Source organism: Candida oxycetoniae, assembly GCF_023343755.2.
Source record: "Candida oxycetoniae strain CBS 10844 chromosome Unknown scaffold2, whole genome shotgun sequence".
NCBI classification, from domain to species: Eukaryota; Fungi; Ascomycota; class Pichiomycetes; order Serinales; family Debaryomycetaceae; genus Lodderomyces; species Lodderomyces oxycetoniae.
This window is the reverse complement of record NW_026055369.1, coordinates 38875-62350: the sequence shown is the minus strand read 5'-3', so window position 1 is coordinate 62350 and position 23476 is coordinate 38875. Positions and strand designations below refer to the sequence as shown.

The 23476-nt window shown below is 38.4% G+C and overlaps 8 protein-coding genes across 8 annotated transcripts; 4 read left to right on the top strand and 4 right to left on the bottom strand. All coding sequences in view use genetic code 12, as the record gives it.

Moving 5' to 3' along the window:
* Positions 1-2087: 2087 nt before the first annotated feature.
* Positions 2088-4979, bottom strand: VPS35 (retromer subunit; the record flags this gene model as incomplete). Its single annotated transcript, XM_049322438.1, has 1 exon — positions 2088-4979. The coding sequence occupies one exon, from the start codon at positions 4977-4979 to the stop codon at positions 2088-2090; it is 2892 nt and encodes a 963-aa protein (XP_049181465.1).
* Positions 4980-6508: 1529 nt separating this feature from the next.
* KGF56_001325 (uncharacterized protein) lies at positions 6509-8473 on the bottom strand (the record flags this gene model as incomplete). Its single annotated transcript, XM_049322437.1, has 1 exon — positions 6509-8473. One exon carries the CDS (start codon positions 8471-8473, stop codon positions 6509-6511), a length of 1965 nt encoding a protein of 654 aa, XP_049181464.1.
* Positions 8474-12468: 3995 nt separating this feature from the next.
* Positions 12469-12735, bottom strand: KTI11 (Kti11p; the record flags this gene model as incomplete). The annotated part of the gene is made up of 1 exon (XM_049322436.1): positions 12469-12735. One exon carries the CDS (start codon positions 12733-12735, stop codon positions 12469-12471), a length of 267 nt encoding a protein of 88 aa, XP_049181463.1.
* An 842-nt stretch (positions 12736-13577) lies between these two features.
* Positions 13578-14189, top strand: RPS8A (40S ribosomal protein eS8; the record flags this gene model as incomplete). Its single annotated transcript, XM_049322435.1, has 1 exon — positions 13578-14189. The coding sequence occupies one exon, from the start codon at positions 13578-13580 to the stop codon at positions 14187-14189; it is 612 nt and encodes a 203-aa protein (XP_049181462.1).
* Positions 14190-15032: 843 nt separating this feature from the next.
* KGF56_001322 (uncharacterized protein) lies at positions 15033-16421 on the top strand (the record flags this gene model as incomplete). The annotated part of the gene is made up of 1 exon (XM_049322434.1): positions 15033-16421. The coding sequence occupies one exon, from the start codon at positions 15033-15035 to the stop codon at positions 16419-16421; it is 1389 nt and encodes a 462-aa protein (XP_049181461.1).
* A 67-nt stretch (positions 16422-16488) lies between these two features.
* Positions 16489-17226, bottom strand: KGF56_001321 (uncharacterized protein; the record flags this gene model as incomplete). Its single annotated transcript, XM_049322433.1, has 1 exon — positions 16489-17226. The coding sequence occupies one exon, from the start codon at positions 17224-17226 to the stop codon at positions 16489-16491; it is 738 nt and encodes a 245-aa protein (XP_049181460.1).
* A 1188-nt stretch (positions 17227-18414) lies between these two features.
* On the top strand, positions 18415-19953 carry KGF56_001320 (uncharacterized protein; the record flags this gene model as incomplete). The annotated part of the gene is made up of 1 exon (XM_049322432.1): positions 18415-19953. The coding sequence occupies one exon, from the start codon at positions 18415-18417 to the stop codon at positions 19951-19953; it is 1539 nt and encodes a 512-aa protein (XP_049181459.1).
* Positions 19954-20754: 801 nt separating this feature from the next.
* KIC1 (putative serine/threonine protein kinase) lies at positions 20755-23418 on the top strand (the record flags this gene model as incomplete). The annotated part of the gene is made up of 1 exon (XM_049322430.1): positions 20755-23418. The coding sequence occupies one exon, from the start codon at positions 20755-20757 to the stop codon at positions 23416-23418; it is 2664 nt and encodes an 887-aa protein (XP_049181458.1).
* Positions 23419-23476: the final 58 nt, after the last annotated feature.

Genomic DNA, 23476 nt, shown 5'->3' with positions numbered 1-23476 from the left:
GTAAAAGTCTGTAGAGTAAAAGTCTGTAGAGTAAAAGTCTGTAGAGTTCTCAGTTTAAAAGTCTTTGTAGAGTTCCACATTCAGCTATAACATTGCTAATGGATAATAGGTACAGTCTTTGACATTCTTACAACTAAAAAAAACTGGAGCGAAACATTGAACCAATCAATTCGCCAATAGAAATGTCTACAAGTTTTTTTTTGTTTTTTTGTTTTTTTTCTTGGTATATGCTTTTCTTGTTTTATAATAATTATTGAGTCGATAATGCTGACAAAAGAGGAGATCTTATCCAAGAGAGAGGCATTTTTACTCGATTATGGTATTGATATAGCGGAATTGTGTGCAAAGAGACGTTGGATTTACTATGAGGTAGGGACATTGCTGTTGCTTACATTTAGTTCGCTTGTAGCAACATTTTATGGATGTCTGGGGTTTCTTGCAAAGATATTCTCCCATGAGGAAAATGTACCACTATATGTTGGAGCGTTTTCTCCTATATTTTCCATATTCAGTTCGGTTTGCGCCTTAATGATCTTTAGGTTGGTAAAGAAACCAAAAAACCAGGTAATTTTATGTTGGATCCTATACTCAATATCCTTCTTGGTTACTTTTGCTATAAAACAGTTTGATTTCAATTCATCATCTATTAAAGATTATATTTTGCTTTCTGCCATTTTTGTGCAATTTACTGTGAGTCTCTTAATATTTCACTTTACTGAGATATTAGTGTATTGTGTCTACTATTTTGGAAAGGAAGAAGGTGAACAAAAAGGAAAGCTGAGATGGGTAATAGCATTCATGATTACTATTGGCACTATAATCAGCTTACTCTGTTCATGGCAACCGTTAATCAAAGCCATGTTAGATTTAGCCATATGTATCTTACTAGCTGCTTTTCTTTACAAGGTGTCGTTTAAGAACAATTTAATTCAGCTTTCAGAAAAAGTTTAGACTAGAGGAGCTGAAGGATATTAAGTAGAACAGACTAGAGCAGACTAGAGCAGACTAGAGGAACTGAAGGATATAAAGTAGTCACCTTCTGCTCCTCTAGGATATTAAGTAGAACTTGTTTGATAAACTTGACTCTGGCGATTATGCACTCTATACTAGCGATTATGCACTTTATACTAGTATCCCTCCACTATCGAGGCGACACTATCGAGCAGAGCGAGATAGTGGAGCACACTCATACAAAGAGCGAGATAGTGTCGGTGACAGCTCTATACTAGTATCCCTCCACTATCTCGCTCTGCTCGATAGTGTTGGAGACATCTCGCTCTGCTCGATAGTGTCGGTAGTGTCGGTTACAGCTAGTGTCGCTCGATAGTCGGAGATAAGCTAAACGGAAACGATATCCGCCATCATGCACAAATTGCGGAATATATTTCATAAATTTACGACTTTTTCTTAAACATGTCGTAGAACTTTTAAACTTGTTTTATGACATTTGTATTGTTTTTTATGAGACATTTTGCCGCCTGAAATTGGTCTTGTTTCCCCCTTTTTTTTTTGTGTATTTTCATCCGATTCGCGCCGCCTTTCTCGCTTCGAACTCGTTCCGAGAATTTACAACTTACACTATCGAGCAGAGCGAGATGTCACCAACACTATCGAGCAGAGCGAGATAGTGGAGGGATACTAGTATAGAGCTGTCACCGACACTATCTCGCTCTGCTCGATAGTGGAGGGATACTAGTATAGAGTCTTACCCCTAAATACATTGAATCAGTGAATGTTTTACTCTTTATAAGTCGATTAGGCTTGTGCCTATTCCCGCAACTACTTCTTCCTGCTGCAGAATGACAAATCACTCTGCAATGGAGACAACTCTTAATCGTCAGTGCGCGACACTGACTAGTGGCACTATTGAGCAGTGCTAGATCACTGACTAGTGGCACTATCGAGCAGAGCTAGATCACTGACTAGTGAGCAGAGCTAGATCACTGATTAGCTGCGCAAAATAATCTCGCTCTGCTTGATAGTGGAGCCCTTAATCGTCAGTGCTGCTCCACGGGAGCAAAGCGCTCCACTATCTCGCTCTGCTCGATAGTGTTGAGTGTCTATAATTAGGATACTGATAACTATAACTATACATAAACACCTGCAAACCTATTTTCTAATTGTTGTTGAGCTGAAATATATTTCACTGTCTCATTAAAGTAAAATTGACTCTGGTTGAATATTCCAGCCTCGGTATCAGCATCTTCCTCTTCCGTATTGGTATAATCCTTGTTATTCAAGTTTTGATCTTCTTCATCGCGTAAATTGTCAATGTTGGTCCGTATCAAACTGATCAACCCGTTGATATATCGGTTATCTATCATGGGATTTCCATATACGTTGAAAACTAAGCACTTGTTCAATATCTCAATAAATAGCTTTAAGGATAAATAAGGATCCATACTTGAATCTGCAACCTTGAGCGATTTTTGTAAACATTCCAAAACTTTTTTTGCATCTTGGTAGAGAGTGATTTGTTGGTCGTCGCTTGGTTCTTTTGCTACTGATTTCTTGGCTCCTTCTTCACTATCCTTTTCAAAATCGCCTCCTTCCTTTTCTTTTTCATCGATATCGGTAGATGTGGTTGGAGACTTTTCATTTGGTGGTAACAATGCTTCACTCCACCACCATAAATGTGCACACGAGTAAACTGCACGACATTGATCCTGTTTCTTCAACAATTTATTTCCATATAGCGTCAACCTAGTTATCAAACTCTCATAATTCTCCTTACTCAAATACCTTGTTCTAATCAATGTATTAGCAATGACAATTATTGCTTGATAAGGAACAGATCCATTTGTCAACGAATCATAAGGACTCGTTTCAATATATGGTTTATACTGATGTGACGATAACACTATATTCTCTTCATATATGACAAAACATTGATTAAACAATTCAAAACTAATCAGACTCAATTTCAATTGATCTGCAACAGATGCCATGTTCAAGTATAAACTCAAGATTTGTTCACACGAATACTCATAATGCACTTGATACAACTCTTCAATAATCACTGATAAATTCTTGAAATTGGCAATAAGAAACTGGTCAGCTGTTTTATTAGTCCCTTTTTTCTTTAACCTTAAATTGGCATAACCAATCAATTTCAATTTATACAATATTTTGGAAATCAACGTTGGATAAATGTATATAATCAAACTGTTTGATTTCTTGTTCAGGATTTTCTTTCTCAAGTAGATTAAATTACTTACACTTTTTTGTAAGTCATTTGGGTCATCGACCAATTGGATTAATTTGCTCACCTTCTCTTGAGCTTCAAGATATTCAGGAGTAACTAATTTTTTACCGTGATTTATTCCAAAGGTCCTCGTAATCCCCAAGTCCTTTGCCGTGTCAAGTTTATCGTCATTGACATTCTGTTTCATCAACACGGTAACAAACTTAATTATGCCATCTATTTCGCTTGGGGTTGAAAAATAATCATCATTGTGAACCTCTAAAATCTTGTCGATAATAGCTATTGAAATTTCTCGCTGTAGATTTACATTATCCAATTTTTCATAAAATGTGTAAAAGTTTTCAAAATTTAAAATTGTCTTTATTGAAGTAAAATGGTTAACTGACTCAAGCAATAATTGCAAAAGCATTTCCGGCTGATCTCCATCCTTTTCTAGCTTAGCAACTAAATTCTCTGCAACATACTTGTATATTTTATCCAAAATACCAAAATTCTCAGGATTGAAAGTAAGCGAGAAGTTGATAAACGATTGCAAAACTTTAGTATGGTCTTGTAGTTGTAAATCTGGATCCGTTTCATTCAATTTTACGTAAAAAGACCAGAATATCTCAAAATATGCATCGATATCTACTCTTTCTCCATTGTCAACCCTTTCCCCATTAGTTTCATCGCTTACTTTCAAACTTGACATGTCATCAGAAAACTTGTGATAGGTGATAAACTTTTCAATCAAAGCAGTTATTAACTCGGTTTTTTTTAACATAGGGTGTAATTTAGCAAACACCTGGTTTAACAATTTATCCAAAGTAGCAAAATGGTACTCATCAGGAAAAACCTGAATCATTACATCAACCAAATACGTTTGTGCTAAATGATCCTTACATTGAATAATTTGCTCGGTGATGGTAGGAAAAACCTTGTTTTCATAAAACTTGATTGATGAATAAATCTCACCGTTTTCATCGCTGCCTCCTTTATAATTATCCATTATCTCACTCAAGCGGACCAAATTTGATCCAACCAAAATTTTCAACTCTTTACGTTCTCTATATCGTATTTCCCTCTCTGAAGAGTGACCTTGATGTTGCAATCTGACCCATAACTTGTTCATTTCGATAAAGTTGGTAATCAAAAACTCAATAGTTTCTTTAAAATCAGCAGCTGTTTCAAAAGGTAACAAGTTCTTTGTCCTTTGTGATAGATAGTATCGTAAGAATAGTCCACGTATGGGATGTTGTACTCCATGACACATTTCAATCATATCCTTCATCAAATCTTTCACTGGAGCTCCTTTGACCTTCATATACGTTGTTCCAACAACAATCATCATATAAAGACGAGGAATGATGTTTCCAGAGTACTGGACAATCTCGTACAAGTCAGCCAAAAACGCACCCGCGGCACTAGATGCAATATTATTGTTGTTCTGTGAAGAAGAGTCCTTTTCCCTTCTTTTTTCCTTCGCCTTGTCTGAAACCTTGTCTGAAGCCTTGTCATTCTCGATTTGAGGTTTGCGTTTAACTCTTGAGTTATAGCTACTTAACAAATACCCACTCAATATCTCCAAGGAGTCAAACACCATCATATACATCTCATAATACTGTTTTGGAGTCAACAGGCTAACTCTCAACTCACTGAGGAGATTAGAACAGTGTTTCAACGCTTGTAACAATTTATTGTCATCCAAATCATTCTTCATCAAATTAGATTGATGCTTGATATTACTCATGCAGCTTCGAAGTATCTCATCCTGTTCTTTGTAAGTCAATGCCATTGGAAATAACAAATTGCTTTTTTTTTACCCAATATATACCTTGCTCTGTCTCCTTTGCCCTCACAAACCGTCCTACTATACCAATATTGCTTACTATCCCAACCCTTAAACCTCTGGTTCATGAAATATCGTGAAATTTGTTTCGTCATAAAATTTGGCAATGTCGTTAATTGCGACACGACACCGACACTATCGAGCGAAGCGAGGTAGTGGAGCAGCACTGACTACGCCGACACTATCGAGCGAAGCGAGATAGTGTAGAACACTGGCCATCACTAAACACTATCGAGCGAAGCGAGGTAGTCTATATCTACTCTTCTATCGAGCGAAGCGAGCTAGTCTATATCTAGTCCCTCTTCAATCGAGCGAAGCGAGCTAGTAGAGTAGCACTGACTACGCCGACACTATCGAGCAAAGCGAGATAGTCTATATCTACTCTTCTATCGAGCGAAGCGAGATAGTGTAGAACACTGGCCATCACTAAACACTATCGAACGAAGCGAGATAGCGGAGCAGTACTGTCTGGTCTATAGAGAGAAGAGAGAGTAGATATAGACTATCGAGCATGGACTATCGAGCATAGACCATCGAGCAGAGCGAGGTAGTCTATATCTACTCTCTCTTCTATCTCGCTTTGTTCGATAGTCGATATCTACTCTCTCTCCTATCGAGCGAAGCGAGGTAGAAGAGCAGCACTGACTAAACCGACACTATCGGCCGAAGCGAGATAGAAGAGCAGTACTGTCTGGTCTATATAGAGAAGAGAGAGTAGATATAGACCATCTAGCAGAGCGAGCGAAGCGAGATAGTGGAGAACACTGGCCATCACTAAACACTATCGAGTAAAGCAAGCTAGTCTATATCTAATCTCTCTGATATCAAACGAAGAGAGGTAGTGGAGAACACAGACCATCACTATAGACTATCTCGCTTTGCTCCATAGTCTATATCTACTTTCTTTCTATCTCCCTTTGCTCGATAGTCTATATCTAATCTCTCTTATATCAAACGAAGCGAGATAGAGCACACTGACCATCACTATAGACAACTAATATATATTAAAAAGTGAAAATAAAAAATAACGACACTATTGAGCAGAGACTATCGAGCAGAGACTATCGAGCAGAGACTATCGAGCATAGACTATCGAGCATAGACTATCGAGCATAGACTATCGAGCAAAGCGAGATAGTCTATATCTACTCTCTCTTCTCTCTAAAGACCAGTCAGTGCTGCTCCACTATCTCGCTTCGCTCGATAGTGTCGATCTCGATAGTGTCGATCTCGATAGTGTCGATGTCGATAGTGTCTATAAGCATTTAAAAAATAATCAATATTCTTTTCAGCTATTTATCTTCGAATAACGCGAGATAGTCCATATCTACTCTCTCTTCTCTCTACAGACCAGTCAGTGCTGCTCCACTATCTCGCTTCGCTCGATAGTGTCGATAGTGTCGCACTCAAAGATAAAGAACCCGAAATTGTAAAATGTCTTGGTTGCTCTGTATTGCTCTCTATTGAGTTAGACTCTAGTCGAGTAATGAAGACACGGATACCTTAGTTACTGACAGATTGTCTCTATCATTTATGCTGTTTTTCCTTTCAAAAGAAGATTCTTGTTTTTGTAAAATTCTCGTATTCTCATCTTTCCCATTAATGTCTTTTGTTTTCTGTTTCTGTTTCTCGTCCACTTCGATCTTCACTGGCTCATTCACAGATACAGTGCTTCTTGCATGCTCGTACTTATAAGACTGCGCCGGTGACGTTGTCACTGAGGAGTTATTCAACGTTGTTGTAGGAACCAATATTGAATTGGTGGAGCAAACCGAAAATCTCGTCAGTGGAGTTAATTGAGGTGAGTTGAATGACGAGTTTTGTGACACATTTCTCTTATGCGAGAGAGTATCTCCATTCTTGTTCAAAGGATTGGGGAATAGTTCAAACGCAATCGAACTAGATCTTCTGGATGCATCATTAGCTGAGTTGTTGTTGTTCATCAACTCAAGATGACTAACGGAATTGTTTCTCGAAATGGCTGTGCTTAACATTAATGGCGATCCATGATATGAAGGCAGGACATTCCCGCTAACAGACTGATTGGAATAAGGAAAAGCATGCACCAAACTTATATGCGAGCCATTCGAATTCGTTTGTATTAACATGGAATGAGCGCTTGAGTGTCGGCGATTGAATTGATCTTCAATTAATCTTCTTTTATTATTCTGAATAATAGGTGGTAATGTCGATGAGTTTACATCAAAACTGGCTGACCTAGAATTGGATGACCTTTTGGGAGAATGGATATTAATAGTTGCAGGCGGTGGAACAGATGCTCTGTTGATTGAATCTCGAAGACTAGGAAGAGTCTTTTCGTTGATAGCCTTGCCAAATATGGAGGTATTAAATGCAATTTGTGGTAGGTTTGGTGCATTCGACACTTGGCTTAATTGATGTGGTTGATGTGGTTGTGATTGTTGTTGATGTTGTTGTTGATGTTGTTGTTGTTGCTGTTGTTGTTGTTGTTGTTGTTGTTGTTGATAGTGATGATTCATGTTGGAGAGACTAGATGAAGTCCGTAATGCACTTGCTGAGTATTGTGGTTGCAGTTGTGGTTGTGGCAAGCTTGAAGCTTGTTTTGTACTCAACGGCTGGGCAATCTCAACATTGTTATTGCTTGAGCTTGACTTTCTTTTATTTTCGTTTATCTTTACAGTCGAGGCTAAAGTTGCTACATCTGAAGTAGTAAAAGCGGGATTAGTTGAAGCTCTACGTCTTCTATTTGCACCGCCATTCCACCAGTTTTTAATTGCATTATCTGATCTTCCATTAAGATGGCGAGAAATCTCGGCCCATTTCTTGCCGTGTTGTGCAACTAGTTTTTCAATCATATCGCCTTCCTCTGGAGTTATAGGTGCTCTATTCAAACTTGGTTTCAAGTTTTGGTGGTATCTTTCTCGGCATTGCTTTGGCGTTCTAGTTTCTAAACTATTGGATATTCTTACCCAATTAGTTGGTCCATAGATGGATATTAGTTCCAATAATTTTTTGTCTTCAAGTGGTGACCACGGTCCTCTTCTATTTGACACAGTCAATGATTCATTCCCATGGTTGGATTCCTCATTTGTGGCCATTGCATGTTGAGGATGCTGCTGAGATTGTGATAGTGGTTGCGACTGTGGTTGAGATTGCGGTTGTGATAACGGCTCGTATTGTGACAAAGGTCGTGCTGGGATGATATACCCTGCCGGAGGGATATCAGGCTGATTGTAGTGATACAATTGGGTTTGATGTGGTGGAGTAGTATAAATGTGTTGAAGTGGTTGACCAGGAGTAGACGAGTATGTAGAAACGTGGTGCGGAAGTGAAGGCAATTGCATAGGTTGTGGTGGTTGTGGTGGTTGTGGTGGTAGCTGCTGCTGCTGCTGAGGCGGCTGCGGCGGGTGTATTGGTTTCGATACGGGGTTGTGAGGGTGATGCTGATGATTAGATATCATTATGCCGTGATTGCCCTGAGTATAGTGGAAATTGCTGGGCTTATCGTACATTGTCAATCAAACCCGTGTATGTATGTAGATGTAAATATAAAAGTGGGTGTAGATAAAGGTGCGTGTAGATAAAGGTGCGTGTAGATAAAGGTGTGTGTAGATGTAAGGCGTAGATGTAGATGTAAGTGTGTAAATGTGTCAAATGGTATCAATGAAGAGACCAGCTCTTATAAAGGTATCCCAACCAGGTTTGTTCAAATGATAGGGTTAAATAACTTGATGATGGTTTGTTTGAAGCTTGCTTGAAATAATGGATACAAAAGATGCAAGGAAAACAAAACCAACCTGAGACAAGGGCTTCGAAAAGTCTGCTGGATATGTATCCTTTGCTCTTTGGCTGTTATAAGCTTCTTGGCTATGCTCTGTTACTCTCAAAATCCTTCCTCTTATTTACTATTTGTCCTTTATTTTTCACTTTTTCGTTGAAATTAAGCCTTGATCATGTGATTTAGTGGGTTTAACTGGATGTTTCAGTGGGTTTTTAGTGGGTTTTAGTGGGTTAATAGTATATAAAGTCCAGTACTGAGTTTTTTTCAGTCTTTTGCCACCAAGATTACAGAGTTACAAGCTATTACAAGAATGTTATGTATGACTTTAAAGGAATATGGTGATCAATTTAATTCCGTAATTTGTTCCTTGTTTAATTTTGTTTAATCAATAATTAGGAATAAAAATAAGACAAGGCATAGAGACACACATATATACTTCAAATATAGGAACCAAAAAGAGGTATACCCAATATTTATTTTGCTCTACTCTATGTGCTTTTCGTTTTTTAAATAGCCTATATGCACTGCGACTGTTGGGAAACCAACAACAGAGTTACTGTCATTAACCACAAGCTCTCAATTAGGAAGCTTTCCTTGTTTGCAGTTTGTGTATTGTATAGATTCTGCATTTAATTTTTTTTTTTTTTTTCACTTAGCCGCCCACCAAAGCTTTGCCCACTAAAACTTTACCGACTATTGTTTCTCAGACACAGATTAGTGGGGGAGCTGTAATTCAAACAAAGAACTATGGAATCTACAGCCTATAGCCATATAGTCTACAGCCTACAGCCATATAGTCTACAGTCTACAGCCTACAGCCATATAGTCTACAGGCATATAGGCTACAGTCACAGGTGAGGTTTAAGTGTATACGCACGAGTTTCTTTTAATGCTAGGCTCTTCTTTTAATGCCAGGCTCTTCTTTTAATGCCAGGCTCTTCTTAGGTTAGCCTCTTCTTTTAATGCTAGACTCTTCATAGGTTAGACTTTTCATAGGTTAGACTCTTCATAGGTTAGACTCTTCTTAGGTTAGACTCTTCTTAGGTCCAATAATATTCCACTGGTCATGTAATCGCCAATTTCAAATTTATGCAAGCTTCAGCAGAATCTTAAACGCTCAAAACCGTACTCACTAAAAAAAAAATCTTTGGTTTTATAAGGGCATATGTAGGATACGTTTTAAGGTATTGCCACGAGCAGTAAGGGATGAAACAACGGTTAACCCCGCTATAATATTACCCCTCATGATTGACAATTCTGAGTTTACTTTTATAACAGCAAAAACCGTTTATGTTAGTAAGTCACGGTAAATTCGAGAGAGTTTATAGGCTATATCAATAGATTATGTTAACAAAATCATGTTTATACTTGCTGTTGAAGGACTTCCCTATTCAAGCCCCCCCCCCCTTGTTGATTGAATAGATATATTAGTTGACTTTTATATGGAAAAAGTTTTATCTCATGATCTAGTTTCTTATATTTTTCTAGTCCTTGACAGGGTACCTGCAAGTGCTTGACAGACAAAAGACTGACTGACTTTTACAAAATTGTCTGAATCTAAAAATTCGATCAAAGAAAAAAATAAATATTAAAGTGCTTAATGTTTTCAGACATGCAGCATAATAAAATCGATCGGATTTAAACGCTAGTATAAGTCTTTTTGAGAGGGGGGTTGCAATAGCCGCTGTAGCAATTAACTGGGAATTAAAATCAAAGTAATATAAAAAAATTTTAGCGCAGGGAGTATTTTAAAAAAAAAAAAAATAAACATTTTTGACTCCTTTGATACTTGATTGGGTTAACGACACTATTGAACAGAGCGAGATAGTGGAGCAACACTAGTAAATATAATTCTTCAATATGTGATTTGATTTTTCAATATGTAATATGAACTTGTAACTATCCGTTAACAAACCCGTGTGTAGGAGCTTTTAGTATCTATAGTTTTCTTTTAGTATCTATAGTTTTCTTTTAGTATCTATAGTTTTGTTGTTTTCTCTTAGTTGTCTTCTCTTAGTATCTAGTTTTGTTGTTTTCTTTGTGGGAAAGTTTTTCGTCATCTTTATGGGATGACGCAGATCTATAGATTAGATAAAGCTCTGGTAATAAGAGGTATGGGTAGTGTACCCACGTTGTGCATTTACATATGCGTTACTCTGAAATACCACATACCCGAAAGAAATGAACTAACAACAACTCAAATTTCTTGATCTTTAATAAATGTGAAACGAGTTGCCTATAAAGCTTTATAAAGAAAGAAGGGTGAGTAATTGACAACTGCTACGTCGCTGTATTTCATCTTGCTTGGCCCCAGATTATGTGACACTATCGAGCAGAAAGAGATAGTGGAGCAGCATTACACTAGTGAGCGAAGCGAGCTAGTGGAGCAGCATTACACTAGTGAGCGAAGCGAGCTAGTGGAGTAGTATGTAGAGAGAAGAGAGTAAACACTATCGAGCAGAAAGAGATAGTGGAGTAGTATGTAGAGAGAAGAGAGTGGACACTATCGAGCAGAAAGAGATAGTGGAGCAGCATCACACAGGCTTGACTCTTTTCTCAAAGAGACAACCCCCGCTTTGCTCGATAGTGGGCAGTTAGTTAGTGTGTGGAGCAGTATTGACTAGTGAGCGCCCTTTGTATACCTAGTTGAAAAATGGCACTCCACGATTCTTCGGGGGAGGCGCAATATTTATGCGATTTGTAACTTAGGCGGTAAAAAGTTCGTTAGGGGGTTGTCTCTTTGACAAAAGAGTCAAACCCGTGTCATGCTCATTCAACCATTGGATTGATAACCCGGAGGAATATATGGGAGAAAAAAACATTTCGTGACTAAACAATAGAAACATAACCACACAGGTTTCAACACTATTGTTTCAATTAGACTGATACATGTATATTCACTATTTAACGAACAAAGTCTCTGAAGAGTTTTAAAAAAAAAAAGTTTTGCTTTTCGTTACTTTTAGACACTGACCTTGTCTCTCATAGAAAATGGGTCTTGTTGAAATGCCGATGAATGACCATTCCTGTAATTTGTTAACCATCCTTAGCAAATGTATAGTAGTTTCTAAGATGAACTATTAAATATCTCCAAAATGTAGTTGGTAAATCAAACTGAATCAGTACCCTTAATCCACTCTCGAGCGAAGCAAGATAGTGGAGCAACACTAATGACACTATCGAGCGAAGCAAGATAGTGTTGCTCAATAGTGTAGTAACAAAGTACTGAGTATTGCTTGATAGAGTAAAAGCAATGCATTTGAATTGATTTTGATACCACTTGGCGCAATTCGCAAACGGTGTTTTGTTTGCGTCCATTTGGTCAATACTCAAAATGAAAATTGCAATAGCTTCACAATAAGCCAAGGAGCGGAGTGTCATAATACTCTGCAGAAACTCGTTTCCACTTTGAATGAATATGAATATGAATATATAGCATATATACACTATCGAGCAGAACGAGATAGTAGAGCACAATACCTGCCACCGATGTAAAACGTTTTGCTCCACTAGGGAGCAAAGCGAGATAGTGTTGCTTGTTGTAGCAAAATAGTCAGTGTTGTGGCAAGGTACTGTGTTGCTCCCTAGTGTCGGTGTAGTCATTGCGGCTCCCTAGTGTCGGTGTAGTCAGTGCTGCTCCACTAGCTCGCTTCGCTCCCTAGTGTCGTCAAGGTACTAAGTGCTGCTCACTATCTCGCTTCGCTCAGTAGTGTCGCTGGATAGTGTACTAATCTCCTCAACATATTGTTCTAAATCCTCGGGATCAAAGATAACTTTCACCATAAGCGAACAACTGGGACAAACTGCAACGTCTTCGCCATCCTGCAAATCTTCTAACGAAATGGCAAATTTATCGCCACAGGGACATGGATATTGGAATAAATGAGTAACAGAATCAAATGTAAAATCTTCAATCTCTATCTCATCATATATAGTTTCCATTATATAGTGTAACTCATCTACTCTAGATTTTGTATAACCTATTATTTTTCAAAACCAAATAACGCGATGGACTCTCGTATATGTAAACCTTTTAAATCCGGAAATCAATATAAAGCCTTAATAAAGGAGGAAAGAAAACTTAAATATAAGAACAAATAATATTAGGGTTATAGCCATACTTTTTGAATTCGGCACGTGCTCGGAAATATCTCTTCAAGCTATGGCAAGATTTCTGTGTGTATGTGTGTGTGTGTGTTTTTCTTTTTTTTTTTTCGCACAACGGATACTTCCAAACTCTACCAATTATCAGTGCTACCAATTTATTTTTCAGTATAGTCGCACACAAACATTGCCCATACTTAACAAGGATACAATCTCTTAAGGAATCTTTCATACAAAGTAATTTTTCACCTTATTAAAAAATTTTCGTTTTTAATTTGGTTTTCGAAATTCTTCTTAATAGTACAACAGTGATATTGAAGTGTATGTTATCAACAACAAAGTGTATACAACAACCCTTATAACTCGTCTATGTTGTTCAACAATGGAAAGGAACCAATGTCTTTAGGTGCCATGGAGAGACCCAAGAACTCGAGATATGACAAATGATTTACGATTGTGATAGTATTGACAAAGTTTACAAAGTGCGAAGCAATGAAGTGGAGAGGGGAAGGGGCTGTGAGATGGGAAGTCGAAAAGAAGGGTATATTCCACCATAACACAAGAGAACCACGTTTAATTATTGTCATCACTAACCAAGCTATGTTTGATAATACATATGCGGGTGTTGTTGTTGTAGGAATATCGTATTGAATACTAACTTTTTTTCTTTCAAGGCAAATATGGGTATTTCTAGAGATTCACGTCACAAAAGATCAGCCACAGGTGCTAAAAGAGCCCAATTCAGAAAAAAGAGAAAGTTTGAATTGGGTAGACAATCGGCTAACACCAAGATTGGACCAAAAAGAATCCACACTGTCAGAACTAGAGGTGGCAATGAAAAATTCAGAGCTTTGAGAGTTGAAACCGGTAACTTTTCATGGGCTTCTGAAGGTGTTGCTAAAAAGACCAGAATTGCAAATGTTGTTTACCATCCATCGAATAACGAGTTGGTTAGAACCAACACTTTAACTAAATCAGCTGTTGTCCAGATTGATGCCACACCATTCAGACAATGGTACGAAAACCATTACGGAGCTACTTTAGGTAAGAAGAAGAACCAACCAGCTGCTTCTGAAACTGAAGAAGTTAAAAGATCAAGAAAATTGGAAAGAAAGTTAGCCGGAAGATCAGGTGCTGCTGCTATAGAACAAGCTGTTGACTCTCAATTCGGTGCTGGTAGATTATATGCTATCATTTCATCAAGACCAGGTCAATCTGGTAGATGTGATGGATACATTTTAGAAGGTGAAGAATTGGCCTTCTACTTGAGAAGATTAACCGCTAAGAAATAAATGATTGGGATAGAAGTAACAACCAAAATATAGTAGCATTTATTTTTTTGTTTAGGGTTTCATCTGTTAATGTATATTAAGTAAAAGAAAAAGATTTAACGTTAAGGAACAAAACTTGTAGAAAACAGTGTCTACACACTATCTCGCTCTGCTCGATAGTGTGGCACATTAACTACACCGCTTTGCTCGATAGTGGAGCACATTGACTACACCGCTTTGCTCGATAGTGGAGCACATTGACTGTCACCGATGCTTGTAGGAGGGAAAATATAAGCTAACGCGAGCTAACTTGTAAAAAACAGTGTCTATACAACTTTGTTTACAAAGTGTACTAAACAAAGTGTTGAGCGTTATAAAAAAGAGCCTTGTATTGAAAATGGATATATAAACCTAACTATACTGAAGCCACTTTTGAGGTTTGTTAGTAAATCATGAGTACTTTATTTATTGATTTATTCAGAAGAGGCATGTCGTTATCCTTCAGATGAAAATGGCAATTGCCAATTCCACTCAGTACAGGTCTGTGTAAACATTTTTATTCATCATTAAATCTTAGTTATCTTCTAGAAACATACATTTTCATACAAACACCCTCCTTTTTTAAAAGACCCCCTTTCTAAAGAAGAATGTGGTGGATATAAGAAACTTTTTTTTCAATTTGCATCGAGATGAGAAAGAAAAACAAATCACGAGTATTTAGGTCACGTGATTCGAGTTAAAGGTTTTAGTTGGTTCTTATGGAAGCACGAAATTAGAGATTGAGTAGAAGTATAGCACAGTATTATCAGTATTGGACAGTACCAGTACCGGCGACATAGCATTGATAGCATAGTACGGTACGAAATGTCTACAACCTTTGTGCCTGGTATACTCCACAACGATGCTCTGGATAAGTTGAACCTGTACAAGAAAACGTATCCCAGGTCCGATACTCAAACTACTAAGAAGCAATATAATTCTTTAACCAGGCTTCCCAGTGATGTAACCACTAGAATGCATTTTGAAACGCTGCTGCTGACTCAACAAATTGCCTCATCTCTGACCTCGTCATCTAATAAGGAACAGCAAGTTCTTCAACTGAAACTTGACTCATCTCCAACTTCAACTTCAACTCCAATTTCAACTTCTTTACATGATGTGGATTTCAAGCTTCTCCAAACCAGATTAAGCTTAAGAGCCAAAAATCAACAAGAAAAGATGAAAACTCATGAAATCAGAATTCACGATAGACCCTTATATTACCAACCACGAAATAGCAGCAGTGTGAAAAACTTCAACGATGAAATAAAAAATTTCGTACCCCCCAATGTCAACCTTCCGTGTGGAAAATCAAGCGCGAGGGCACCCAAGCAGTACAGCTCTACCTATTTCGCCAATAATCATGATATGAAAGAGGTGATAGAAAGTATCAAGAACGATTTACAAGAGGATGAACTAATTGAGGCTCAAAATATTGACAATCCTACAGGTGAGTGGGAAAATCCAATTGTCAAACAGGCAATAAAAAGACAAATTAATATGGAATACTACATCAAGATGCTACTTCGAAATTTGCTTTATTTTTCATTGATATTATCTTTTGAGTCAATACTCGAGAAAATTATACTAATGTATCATATTAAGCTCAAGGCTCAACCTATCTATGTGCAAATGATAAAAGAGAATCAGCAAATCAGCCGGATGTTGAATAGTCCATACTTGTTACTTATTGAGCGATTGATTTTGGTGCCGTCCATAATTTGCATTTTGATCTCCACATTCACTTTACTCAAGGGTCAAGATCAATGCTGGGATTTGCCTTTGAATTCAACTCAGCGTAAACTTATTGGTTTGAAGGTGGTTGAAACTGCTGAACCATTATCAGTAGATGGCAAAGAAGACGCTGAATTAACTCTAAAACGAAGGGAATACGATGCCGATAAGATTGAACCGTATAAGGTGATACCTAAATACCGCAAGTTGAATGATTATTCTATGTTCAATATCGCGCCTATCCCAAGGCTAAAGGAAGACAAGGCTGAAGGGCAATCATTGTTTTCTGCTAGAAAACTGATGACAAATTTAGCATATAAACGACCCTATGCCGCTGTTATTCTGAATAATGATAACAATAATAATACGACTCAAGAACTTCGTGAACTAGCCACGCCGAATCCGCAAAGAAGATACTCACTGAAAAAAATCGAGCAAGCACAATCTGAGTTTTCAAAACATTACGATTTGAAATTTTGAAAATGAAGATAGAATAGAATAGAGTAGAATAGAGTAGAATAGAATAGAAAATAGGCGGTTTTTTGGTTTATAGTTTGCTTAATTCATTCAAGTTCTCAACTAATAAGTCAATTTCTGGAAAGTCTTGTTTAAATAGCCGAGCCTTCTCTTCGACTGATTTCCCATTTTTATTGTTTGTTTCCTCTATCATGTAGAGCATTAAGAACTCAATTATTTTAAAGTTCAATTTTTGTTGGTTCGAAATTAAGGATGGCGACATGGTTGAATTTTTTGGTTTCTGTTGTGGTATCTCGTCGATTGAATTCAACTTCAAGTGTTGGATTAACTTTGTACAACCACCATTGGTTTCAAAACTACGATAATTCTCATAATTCTTGAGTAAGATATGAATCAAAGTTGATATGACCGATATTATAGCTGGAATATCTCGATGTTCATCGAGTTTGGTCAAAATTCTCTTCATATTTCTACCATGGTTGAAGTTTGATCTCGACGAATGGTGCAATAACAAGCACCCTTGAAGCATCCTATTGAGTAGAATAAGGTTGCTATCGGATAAATTACAGTCGTATATCCTAACCAAGTATGATGCTATATTGTAAGCAGGATTATTTTGTAGTTGAACAAAATTTTCAACCAACTCACAAGTCAAGAAACAATTACCACCACCATTACTTGAACATATTTCAAGCTCCGTGACTAAACGTATTAGATATTTATCTAAAAGATTTAGACCACGTAAGATTTCATCCTCATTTGAGGAGTCAAGTTTGTCTATAATGAAAATGATCTCCTCATTATTCATAACTAGGTCCTTCTAGTGTTGTTTGTTTACCTATATATGTTTTCACTCTCCCGAGTCTTTAACAAAAGAGAAATGAAGAGATGGTGCTCTCATAGTAAAGTACTTTTTTTTGATGTGCATCGTGTCAACTTAATAAAAAAATTTCGCACCCATTATTTAAAGCGATACTATCGACACTATCGACACTATCAACACTATCGAGCAGAGCGAGATAGTGGAGCACACTAGCTCTTGACACTATCGACACTATCGAGCAGAGCAAAATAGTGGAGGCTCGCTCTACTATCTAGTGGAGGCTCGCTTTGCTCGATAGTGACCTTGATCTGTTCAGGCTAGCAGCGCATAGATTATGTGTTATCTATGGAAGCATCCACTAGCGGAGTCGAAGGCGATGCCAGTGACTACTTATATACTCTACAGCAAGGGAGATGGAAAAGAAATGTGTATGAAAGAGATACAATGGCATGTGAATTAAGAGGAAATAAGAGAAAAAAAGGGGGATGTGTACTAAGGTAGGAGATATGTACTAAGGTAGGAGATGTGTACTAAGAGATTGAGATGTGTACTTGGAGATTGAGATGTGTAGAGATGTATACTCTAATCTAACTTTGACCTTTAATCTAACTTTGTGGTTACAAGGTACCAAGTATTGCTCCACTACTATCTCGCTCTGCTCGATAGTGTCGCACTCGAATCTAACTTTGTCGCTACAAGGTACCAAGTGTTGCTCCACTATCTCGCTCCGCTCAATGGTGTTATTAGTCAGTGTGCTCCACTATCTCGCTACGCTCGATAGTGTCAAGGTGGTATTGATTAGGGGGCTGAAATCTCCACGTTTGGTAGCGTCAATCTATGCGTGACACCTCAATTTTGTTTTCATTACGTTTTGGGTAATTAAAGTTTTTCAACTACTATGTGTTATTCTTTCCCTTCCCCCACACACATCCCCCCCCCCCCTTCCCCTCCACCGACTTTGTCTTGATCTGTTACTTGTTAGCTGTGCCTGCACCTATTACCTATTACCTGTGCCTGCACCTATTACCTATTACCTGTGCCTGCACCTATTACCTGTACATTTGTCCTTTTGCTAAGATCTACCGCCCCTCATTCTTCTCATCACACATGCCAATCTACACTCAAAAGTCCAATTTTACACAAATTTAACAATTTAAAACCCTAAAATAGATTATGCCTAAGTCTTCAAGTTCAGCTATAGTACTAGGGTGCACCGTGGCAGTCGTTTCGTCTGCAATTCAATCACTAGGAATAACGTTACAGAGAAAGTCTCATTTACTTCACTTGAGGATTCCAGAAAAATATGGCCAATCCCAGAACACGCAGCAGCAACAGCAGCAGCAGCAACAGCAACAGCAACAACTACAACTACAACTACAGCAGCAGCAGCAGCAGCGTCTCCAAAGATACAGGCGAAGCATGTGGTACTTTGGATTTGCACTATTTATCGTTGCCAATGTGCTTGGATCAGTAATTCAGATATCTACATTGCCGCTCATCATTTTATCGCCGCTTCAGAGTATCGGGCTAATCTTCAATTCCATCTTCAGCTGTTTACTACTCCCTGGAGATAACTTTACAAAACAGTTGTGGCTTGGAACTGCAATCATTGCCGTTGGAGCTTTTACAATTGCCAACAATGGAGCAGTTGAGCCATTTCCAGATACGCCTATAAAAGTCCCCATAGATGAAAGGTTCAACGATATCATCCACAAATTCTTGGACGCTTCTTTTTTTGTTTGGTTTATAACAACCTTCTTGGTAATGGGTATTTTGCTAGCAGTCAACTATTTTTATTTGAACAAGAAAATTGAACAATCGCATCAGCGTCTTCGAAATTACGCGATAAGAAATGGCAATAACGAAATACTTTTTGTCAAATTTAACAAGTATCAATTTTGGAAAGGCATCAACTATGGAATCATTAGTGGAACTTTGACTGCACATACTTTTTTATTCGCAAAGTCCCTCATCGATGTGATTGTCGAAACTATTATGGATAAAGGTACTAAAGAACTTGCCAACCTCACCAACCTTACACCATATTTGCTTCTCGTGGTGATGCTAGCGATTGTGGGGTTGCAGTTGACCGCTTTCAATTTAGGTCTTGCTCAAATTACTACAGCTGTGCTATATCCTTTGTGTTTTTTGGTTTACAATTTGGTAAACTTGATCAATGATTTGAATTTCAGTAAGCTACTCATTGATCATAGGATGTCCTATGGTCAGTTCACATGGATCCTAGTGGGACTATTTGGCGTTTTATGTGGTGTTCTCATATTGAGTTGGGATAGTGCGTTTCAAGGGAGGGACGTGGATAGCGCAAGAGACGATGGATGTGGACATGAAGCTCAAACTGAAGACAATCTTTTTGGTCAATTTTTTGATGAAAACAACAACATCTTGACTTTAAAAGACTACTCTTGTTTGAATAAAAAAATGTGCTCGTCGGAGTCGAGAGCACTCACGGGATCGCTTGATAACTCGTTTGATTCAACAAATTACCAAAGTATAAGCAACTCGGGAGATTCTGCTAGTATTCGGTCACTTGTTGGCACGAGCAATGATCACACCTGTGAAGAAAATGGGTCTACAGAATCAACAATAGACATGCAAAATAACGCTGACAATCATTTGAATCGTCGACGACTGCTTACATACGAACAATATCAGTTATTAAGTCAACTCAGACAAGGCGCCCCTGACTTGTAAAATTTAATAGACATTTGAGGCAGAAGCTCTTGCTTAGATCTTTGATAGACATTTGAGGCAGAAGCTCTTGCTTAGATCTTTGATAGACTGTTGAGGCAGACGCTCTTGCTCAGATCTTTGATAGACAATTGAGAGGTTTCTTTTCCTTGAACAATCTGCTTCTATGAGGATTGAAGGAAAGCCGTAGACCAGTAGATATCGCGGTACATTGGATTTTTAACAATGTACCAACACTATGGAGCGAAGAGAGATAGTGGAACAACACTTTGTAGCAACACTTTGTAGCAACACTTTGTAGCAACACTGTCGAGCGACACAAGAGGTTGAATGCATCCTTACACACGGGTTTGAGTATCAGCCAAATGGTCGTAATAAGCTTCCAAGTGCGCTCCACTAGCTCGCTTGAGTCGCTAGTGTCGCTAGGGTCACTACAAAGTGTGCTCCACTAGCTCGCTTGGCTCACTAGTAGCTTAACTTTGTCAAAGACTCTCTTCCTTTAATCGAAAGCGAGAACAAAATAGATTTCAAAATTGTTTTCTTTTTTATTATTAAAATTAACTAATCAGTTATAACACGATAAATTGCACTACGGATCTCACCATTTGAGAATAGACGACAAGAAAAATAGAAAAACAAAGAGAGAAGGAGAAACAAGGAGAAAGAGAGAGAAAGAGAGATAGAAAGAGAAAGAGAAAGAGAGAGAAAGAGAGAGAGAAAGAAAGAAAAAAGAGAGGTGCATAGTTGTGATTTCGGCAGGTTTTATGAATCGGTATCACTTGGTGTTTCTTTGGTACATCTTAAATGAGTTCTATTCTGCAATACAAAAGAACGGAAGTCATTGGAAGAGGTAAATTTGGAGTTGTTTACAAGGCTTATCACAAACAGACAAAAGAGGTTTATGCTATAAAAGTACTTAATCTAGACAGCGAAGAGGAAGACATTGTTGATGTCCAACAAGAGATACAGTTTTTAACCGAATTGAAAAATGTTCCTAATATAACACATTACCATGGTTCTATTCTCCAAGACACTAAGCTTTGGATAATTATGGACTACTGCGCTGGTGGGTCCTTGAGAACGCTCTTGAAGGCAGGAGTCATTGAAGAGAAGTACATTGCAGTCATCACAAGGGAGTTGTTGTTAACATTGAGCGCAGTACATAAGATGGGAGTGATACATCGTGATTTGAAAGCTGCCAACGTACTCATATCGAAAGAAGGAAACGTGCAATTATGCGACTTTGGCGTGGCGGCAAAGATTCTGTCAAACGCACAGAAAAGAACAACTATGGCGGGAACACCTTATTGGATGGCGCCTGAGGTGATCAAATCAGGAGAGACTTATGATAGCAAAGCCGATATATGGTCATTGGGCATCACTATATACGAGATTGCCACAGGCAACCCACCATATTGTGACAAAGATGCATCGTGGGCTATGCAACTAATATCAAAGGCGACTCCGCCCAGACTTGAGGGAAGGGAATACTCGCCAGCATTGAAGGAGTGCATTGCTTTGTGTTTAGATGAAAATCCAGAAGAGAGACCGACAGCTGATAGCTTGTTTCGGTGTAAACTAATAAAAGCATACAAAGGTTATTCAACAAATATTCTCAAAGAAGTTATCACAAGGTATTTGATTTGGAGAGAGCGAAATTCTTCAAGGGACTCTGTTTTCCTTAATTTAGAGAACGAGAAAGAGGATAGTATTGATGAGATTGTTCTGAGCAAACTTTCCGGATTCAACGTTAATGGATTTAACGATGGCAATGATCAGATACAAGTTAAATGGGATTTTGATTCGCTTGAGTCTAAGGAATACATAATGGAGAATGACATTGATTTGAGCAAAATAGATTATAACAATGAAACCCAAAATGAAGAAAATACTTATCCAACGTTGACCACATTGAAAACTGAAACATCAACAGTTGGTAGAAACAATAGCACAAAGACTTTGAGCCGTCAAGGAAACACCACTACTGCCAAATCGACAGCAGACATCCCTAGATCTTTACAAATGTTATTTGAAGACCCAGACGAGAACCGAATCAATCACACGATTCTCACTGCTCCTTCGATGTTCAATAACCTGGACAACGGGACTGAGTCGCCTACAATTGAAATACCCGATATGGAAGCATTATCGAGCTTTCCTTCATCATCAACGCTTATCAATCACCATTCTGTGTTGAATAAACCACCAGCACTACTCCACACACAGTCTGCATCTGGCATGTTAGAATGCCGTTATACACAATCGAATACTTCTCCCATAGAGAATAGGCCCAGGAAAAAGACAAACTCAAGCACGATGAGCATATCGACCTCCTCTGCTTTGTCGCCTTCCCCCAATGGAGCTGCTCCACATACACCTCCTTATACAACTCACAACTCGATACGAACGCCGTCACCAAAGCCTCCTACGAGCTTAAGTCTTCTGAACCTAACAGGCGGTGTTTCGAAATCCGGTTCACCTTCAAAAATGAAAGTCTTACAAAACAATTCTAATCCCCTTTTGCAACCAATAAATTTCAAATCCGGGGGAGGCGAGGGTCCAAACAAACCAACATTGTCGTTATCATCATCATCGCATCCGCCAACGCAAGCGCCTCCAACATTAATTCAGCAGCATTCAATGCCTGTATTACCACAGCAGAATAGTCACTCCCTCCCCCCTCCCACTTCTTCTTCTTCTTCTTCTTCTTCGGGGCAAGCAGCATTAAATTTCAAAACAAGGAGAAACAAGCCCGGCTTTATTCAAATGCCAACGCCATCTACAAGTCTCAATACCCTTGCTGCTCTAACAGACGATCACCGAGACGACGAAAATGTTAACCAGTTTGGTATCAATCCGGCTCAAGCGGCACAAATGTCAGTTTCTATGACACCAGTGACAGAAAAGGAGCCACTACAGTTTCCTATTAAAAATGATGGTCAAGCTGAAAGATCAACTTCATTGAAGGAGTCTACGTCTGCGTCTGCTCCTCCGATCACTGCAGGTAGACCGCATCAGAATAGCATTCTGGCTCAAAAGAAATCACAGCCTTCTCCATCCAATTTGAATACCAGTTTACCTAATCCGCCCTTACATACTAACACGAGTCTTTTACTGAGCAAGGTCACGGGTTTGACTCAGCAATCGACAACAAATGGTGTGTCAACGGCGCCTTCAACTACTTCTACTAGTATTAGTAGTAGCAATACCACTGCTACAGCACCTGCTGCTACTTCTACCACTGCTGCTACAACTTCCACAAATACTGCTGCTGCAACTGCCGCAACTGCAGCTGCAATTACTGCCGCTGCTGCTGCTTCTACTACTACTTCATTTCCCTTAGTACCGACTTTCAAGGGAGATTTATTTGTTGACTCGACTACTAACAAATCCAAATTGATATATGAACTAGACACAATCATTAAATTATTCAACCAAGGTTTAGACGCTTTAGAGGAGAATTTATAGAGAAGACTATTATAGTATAACAAAATTCGTAAACGAAAAACTTATACAAATCAACTCA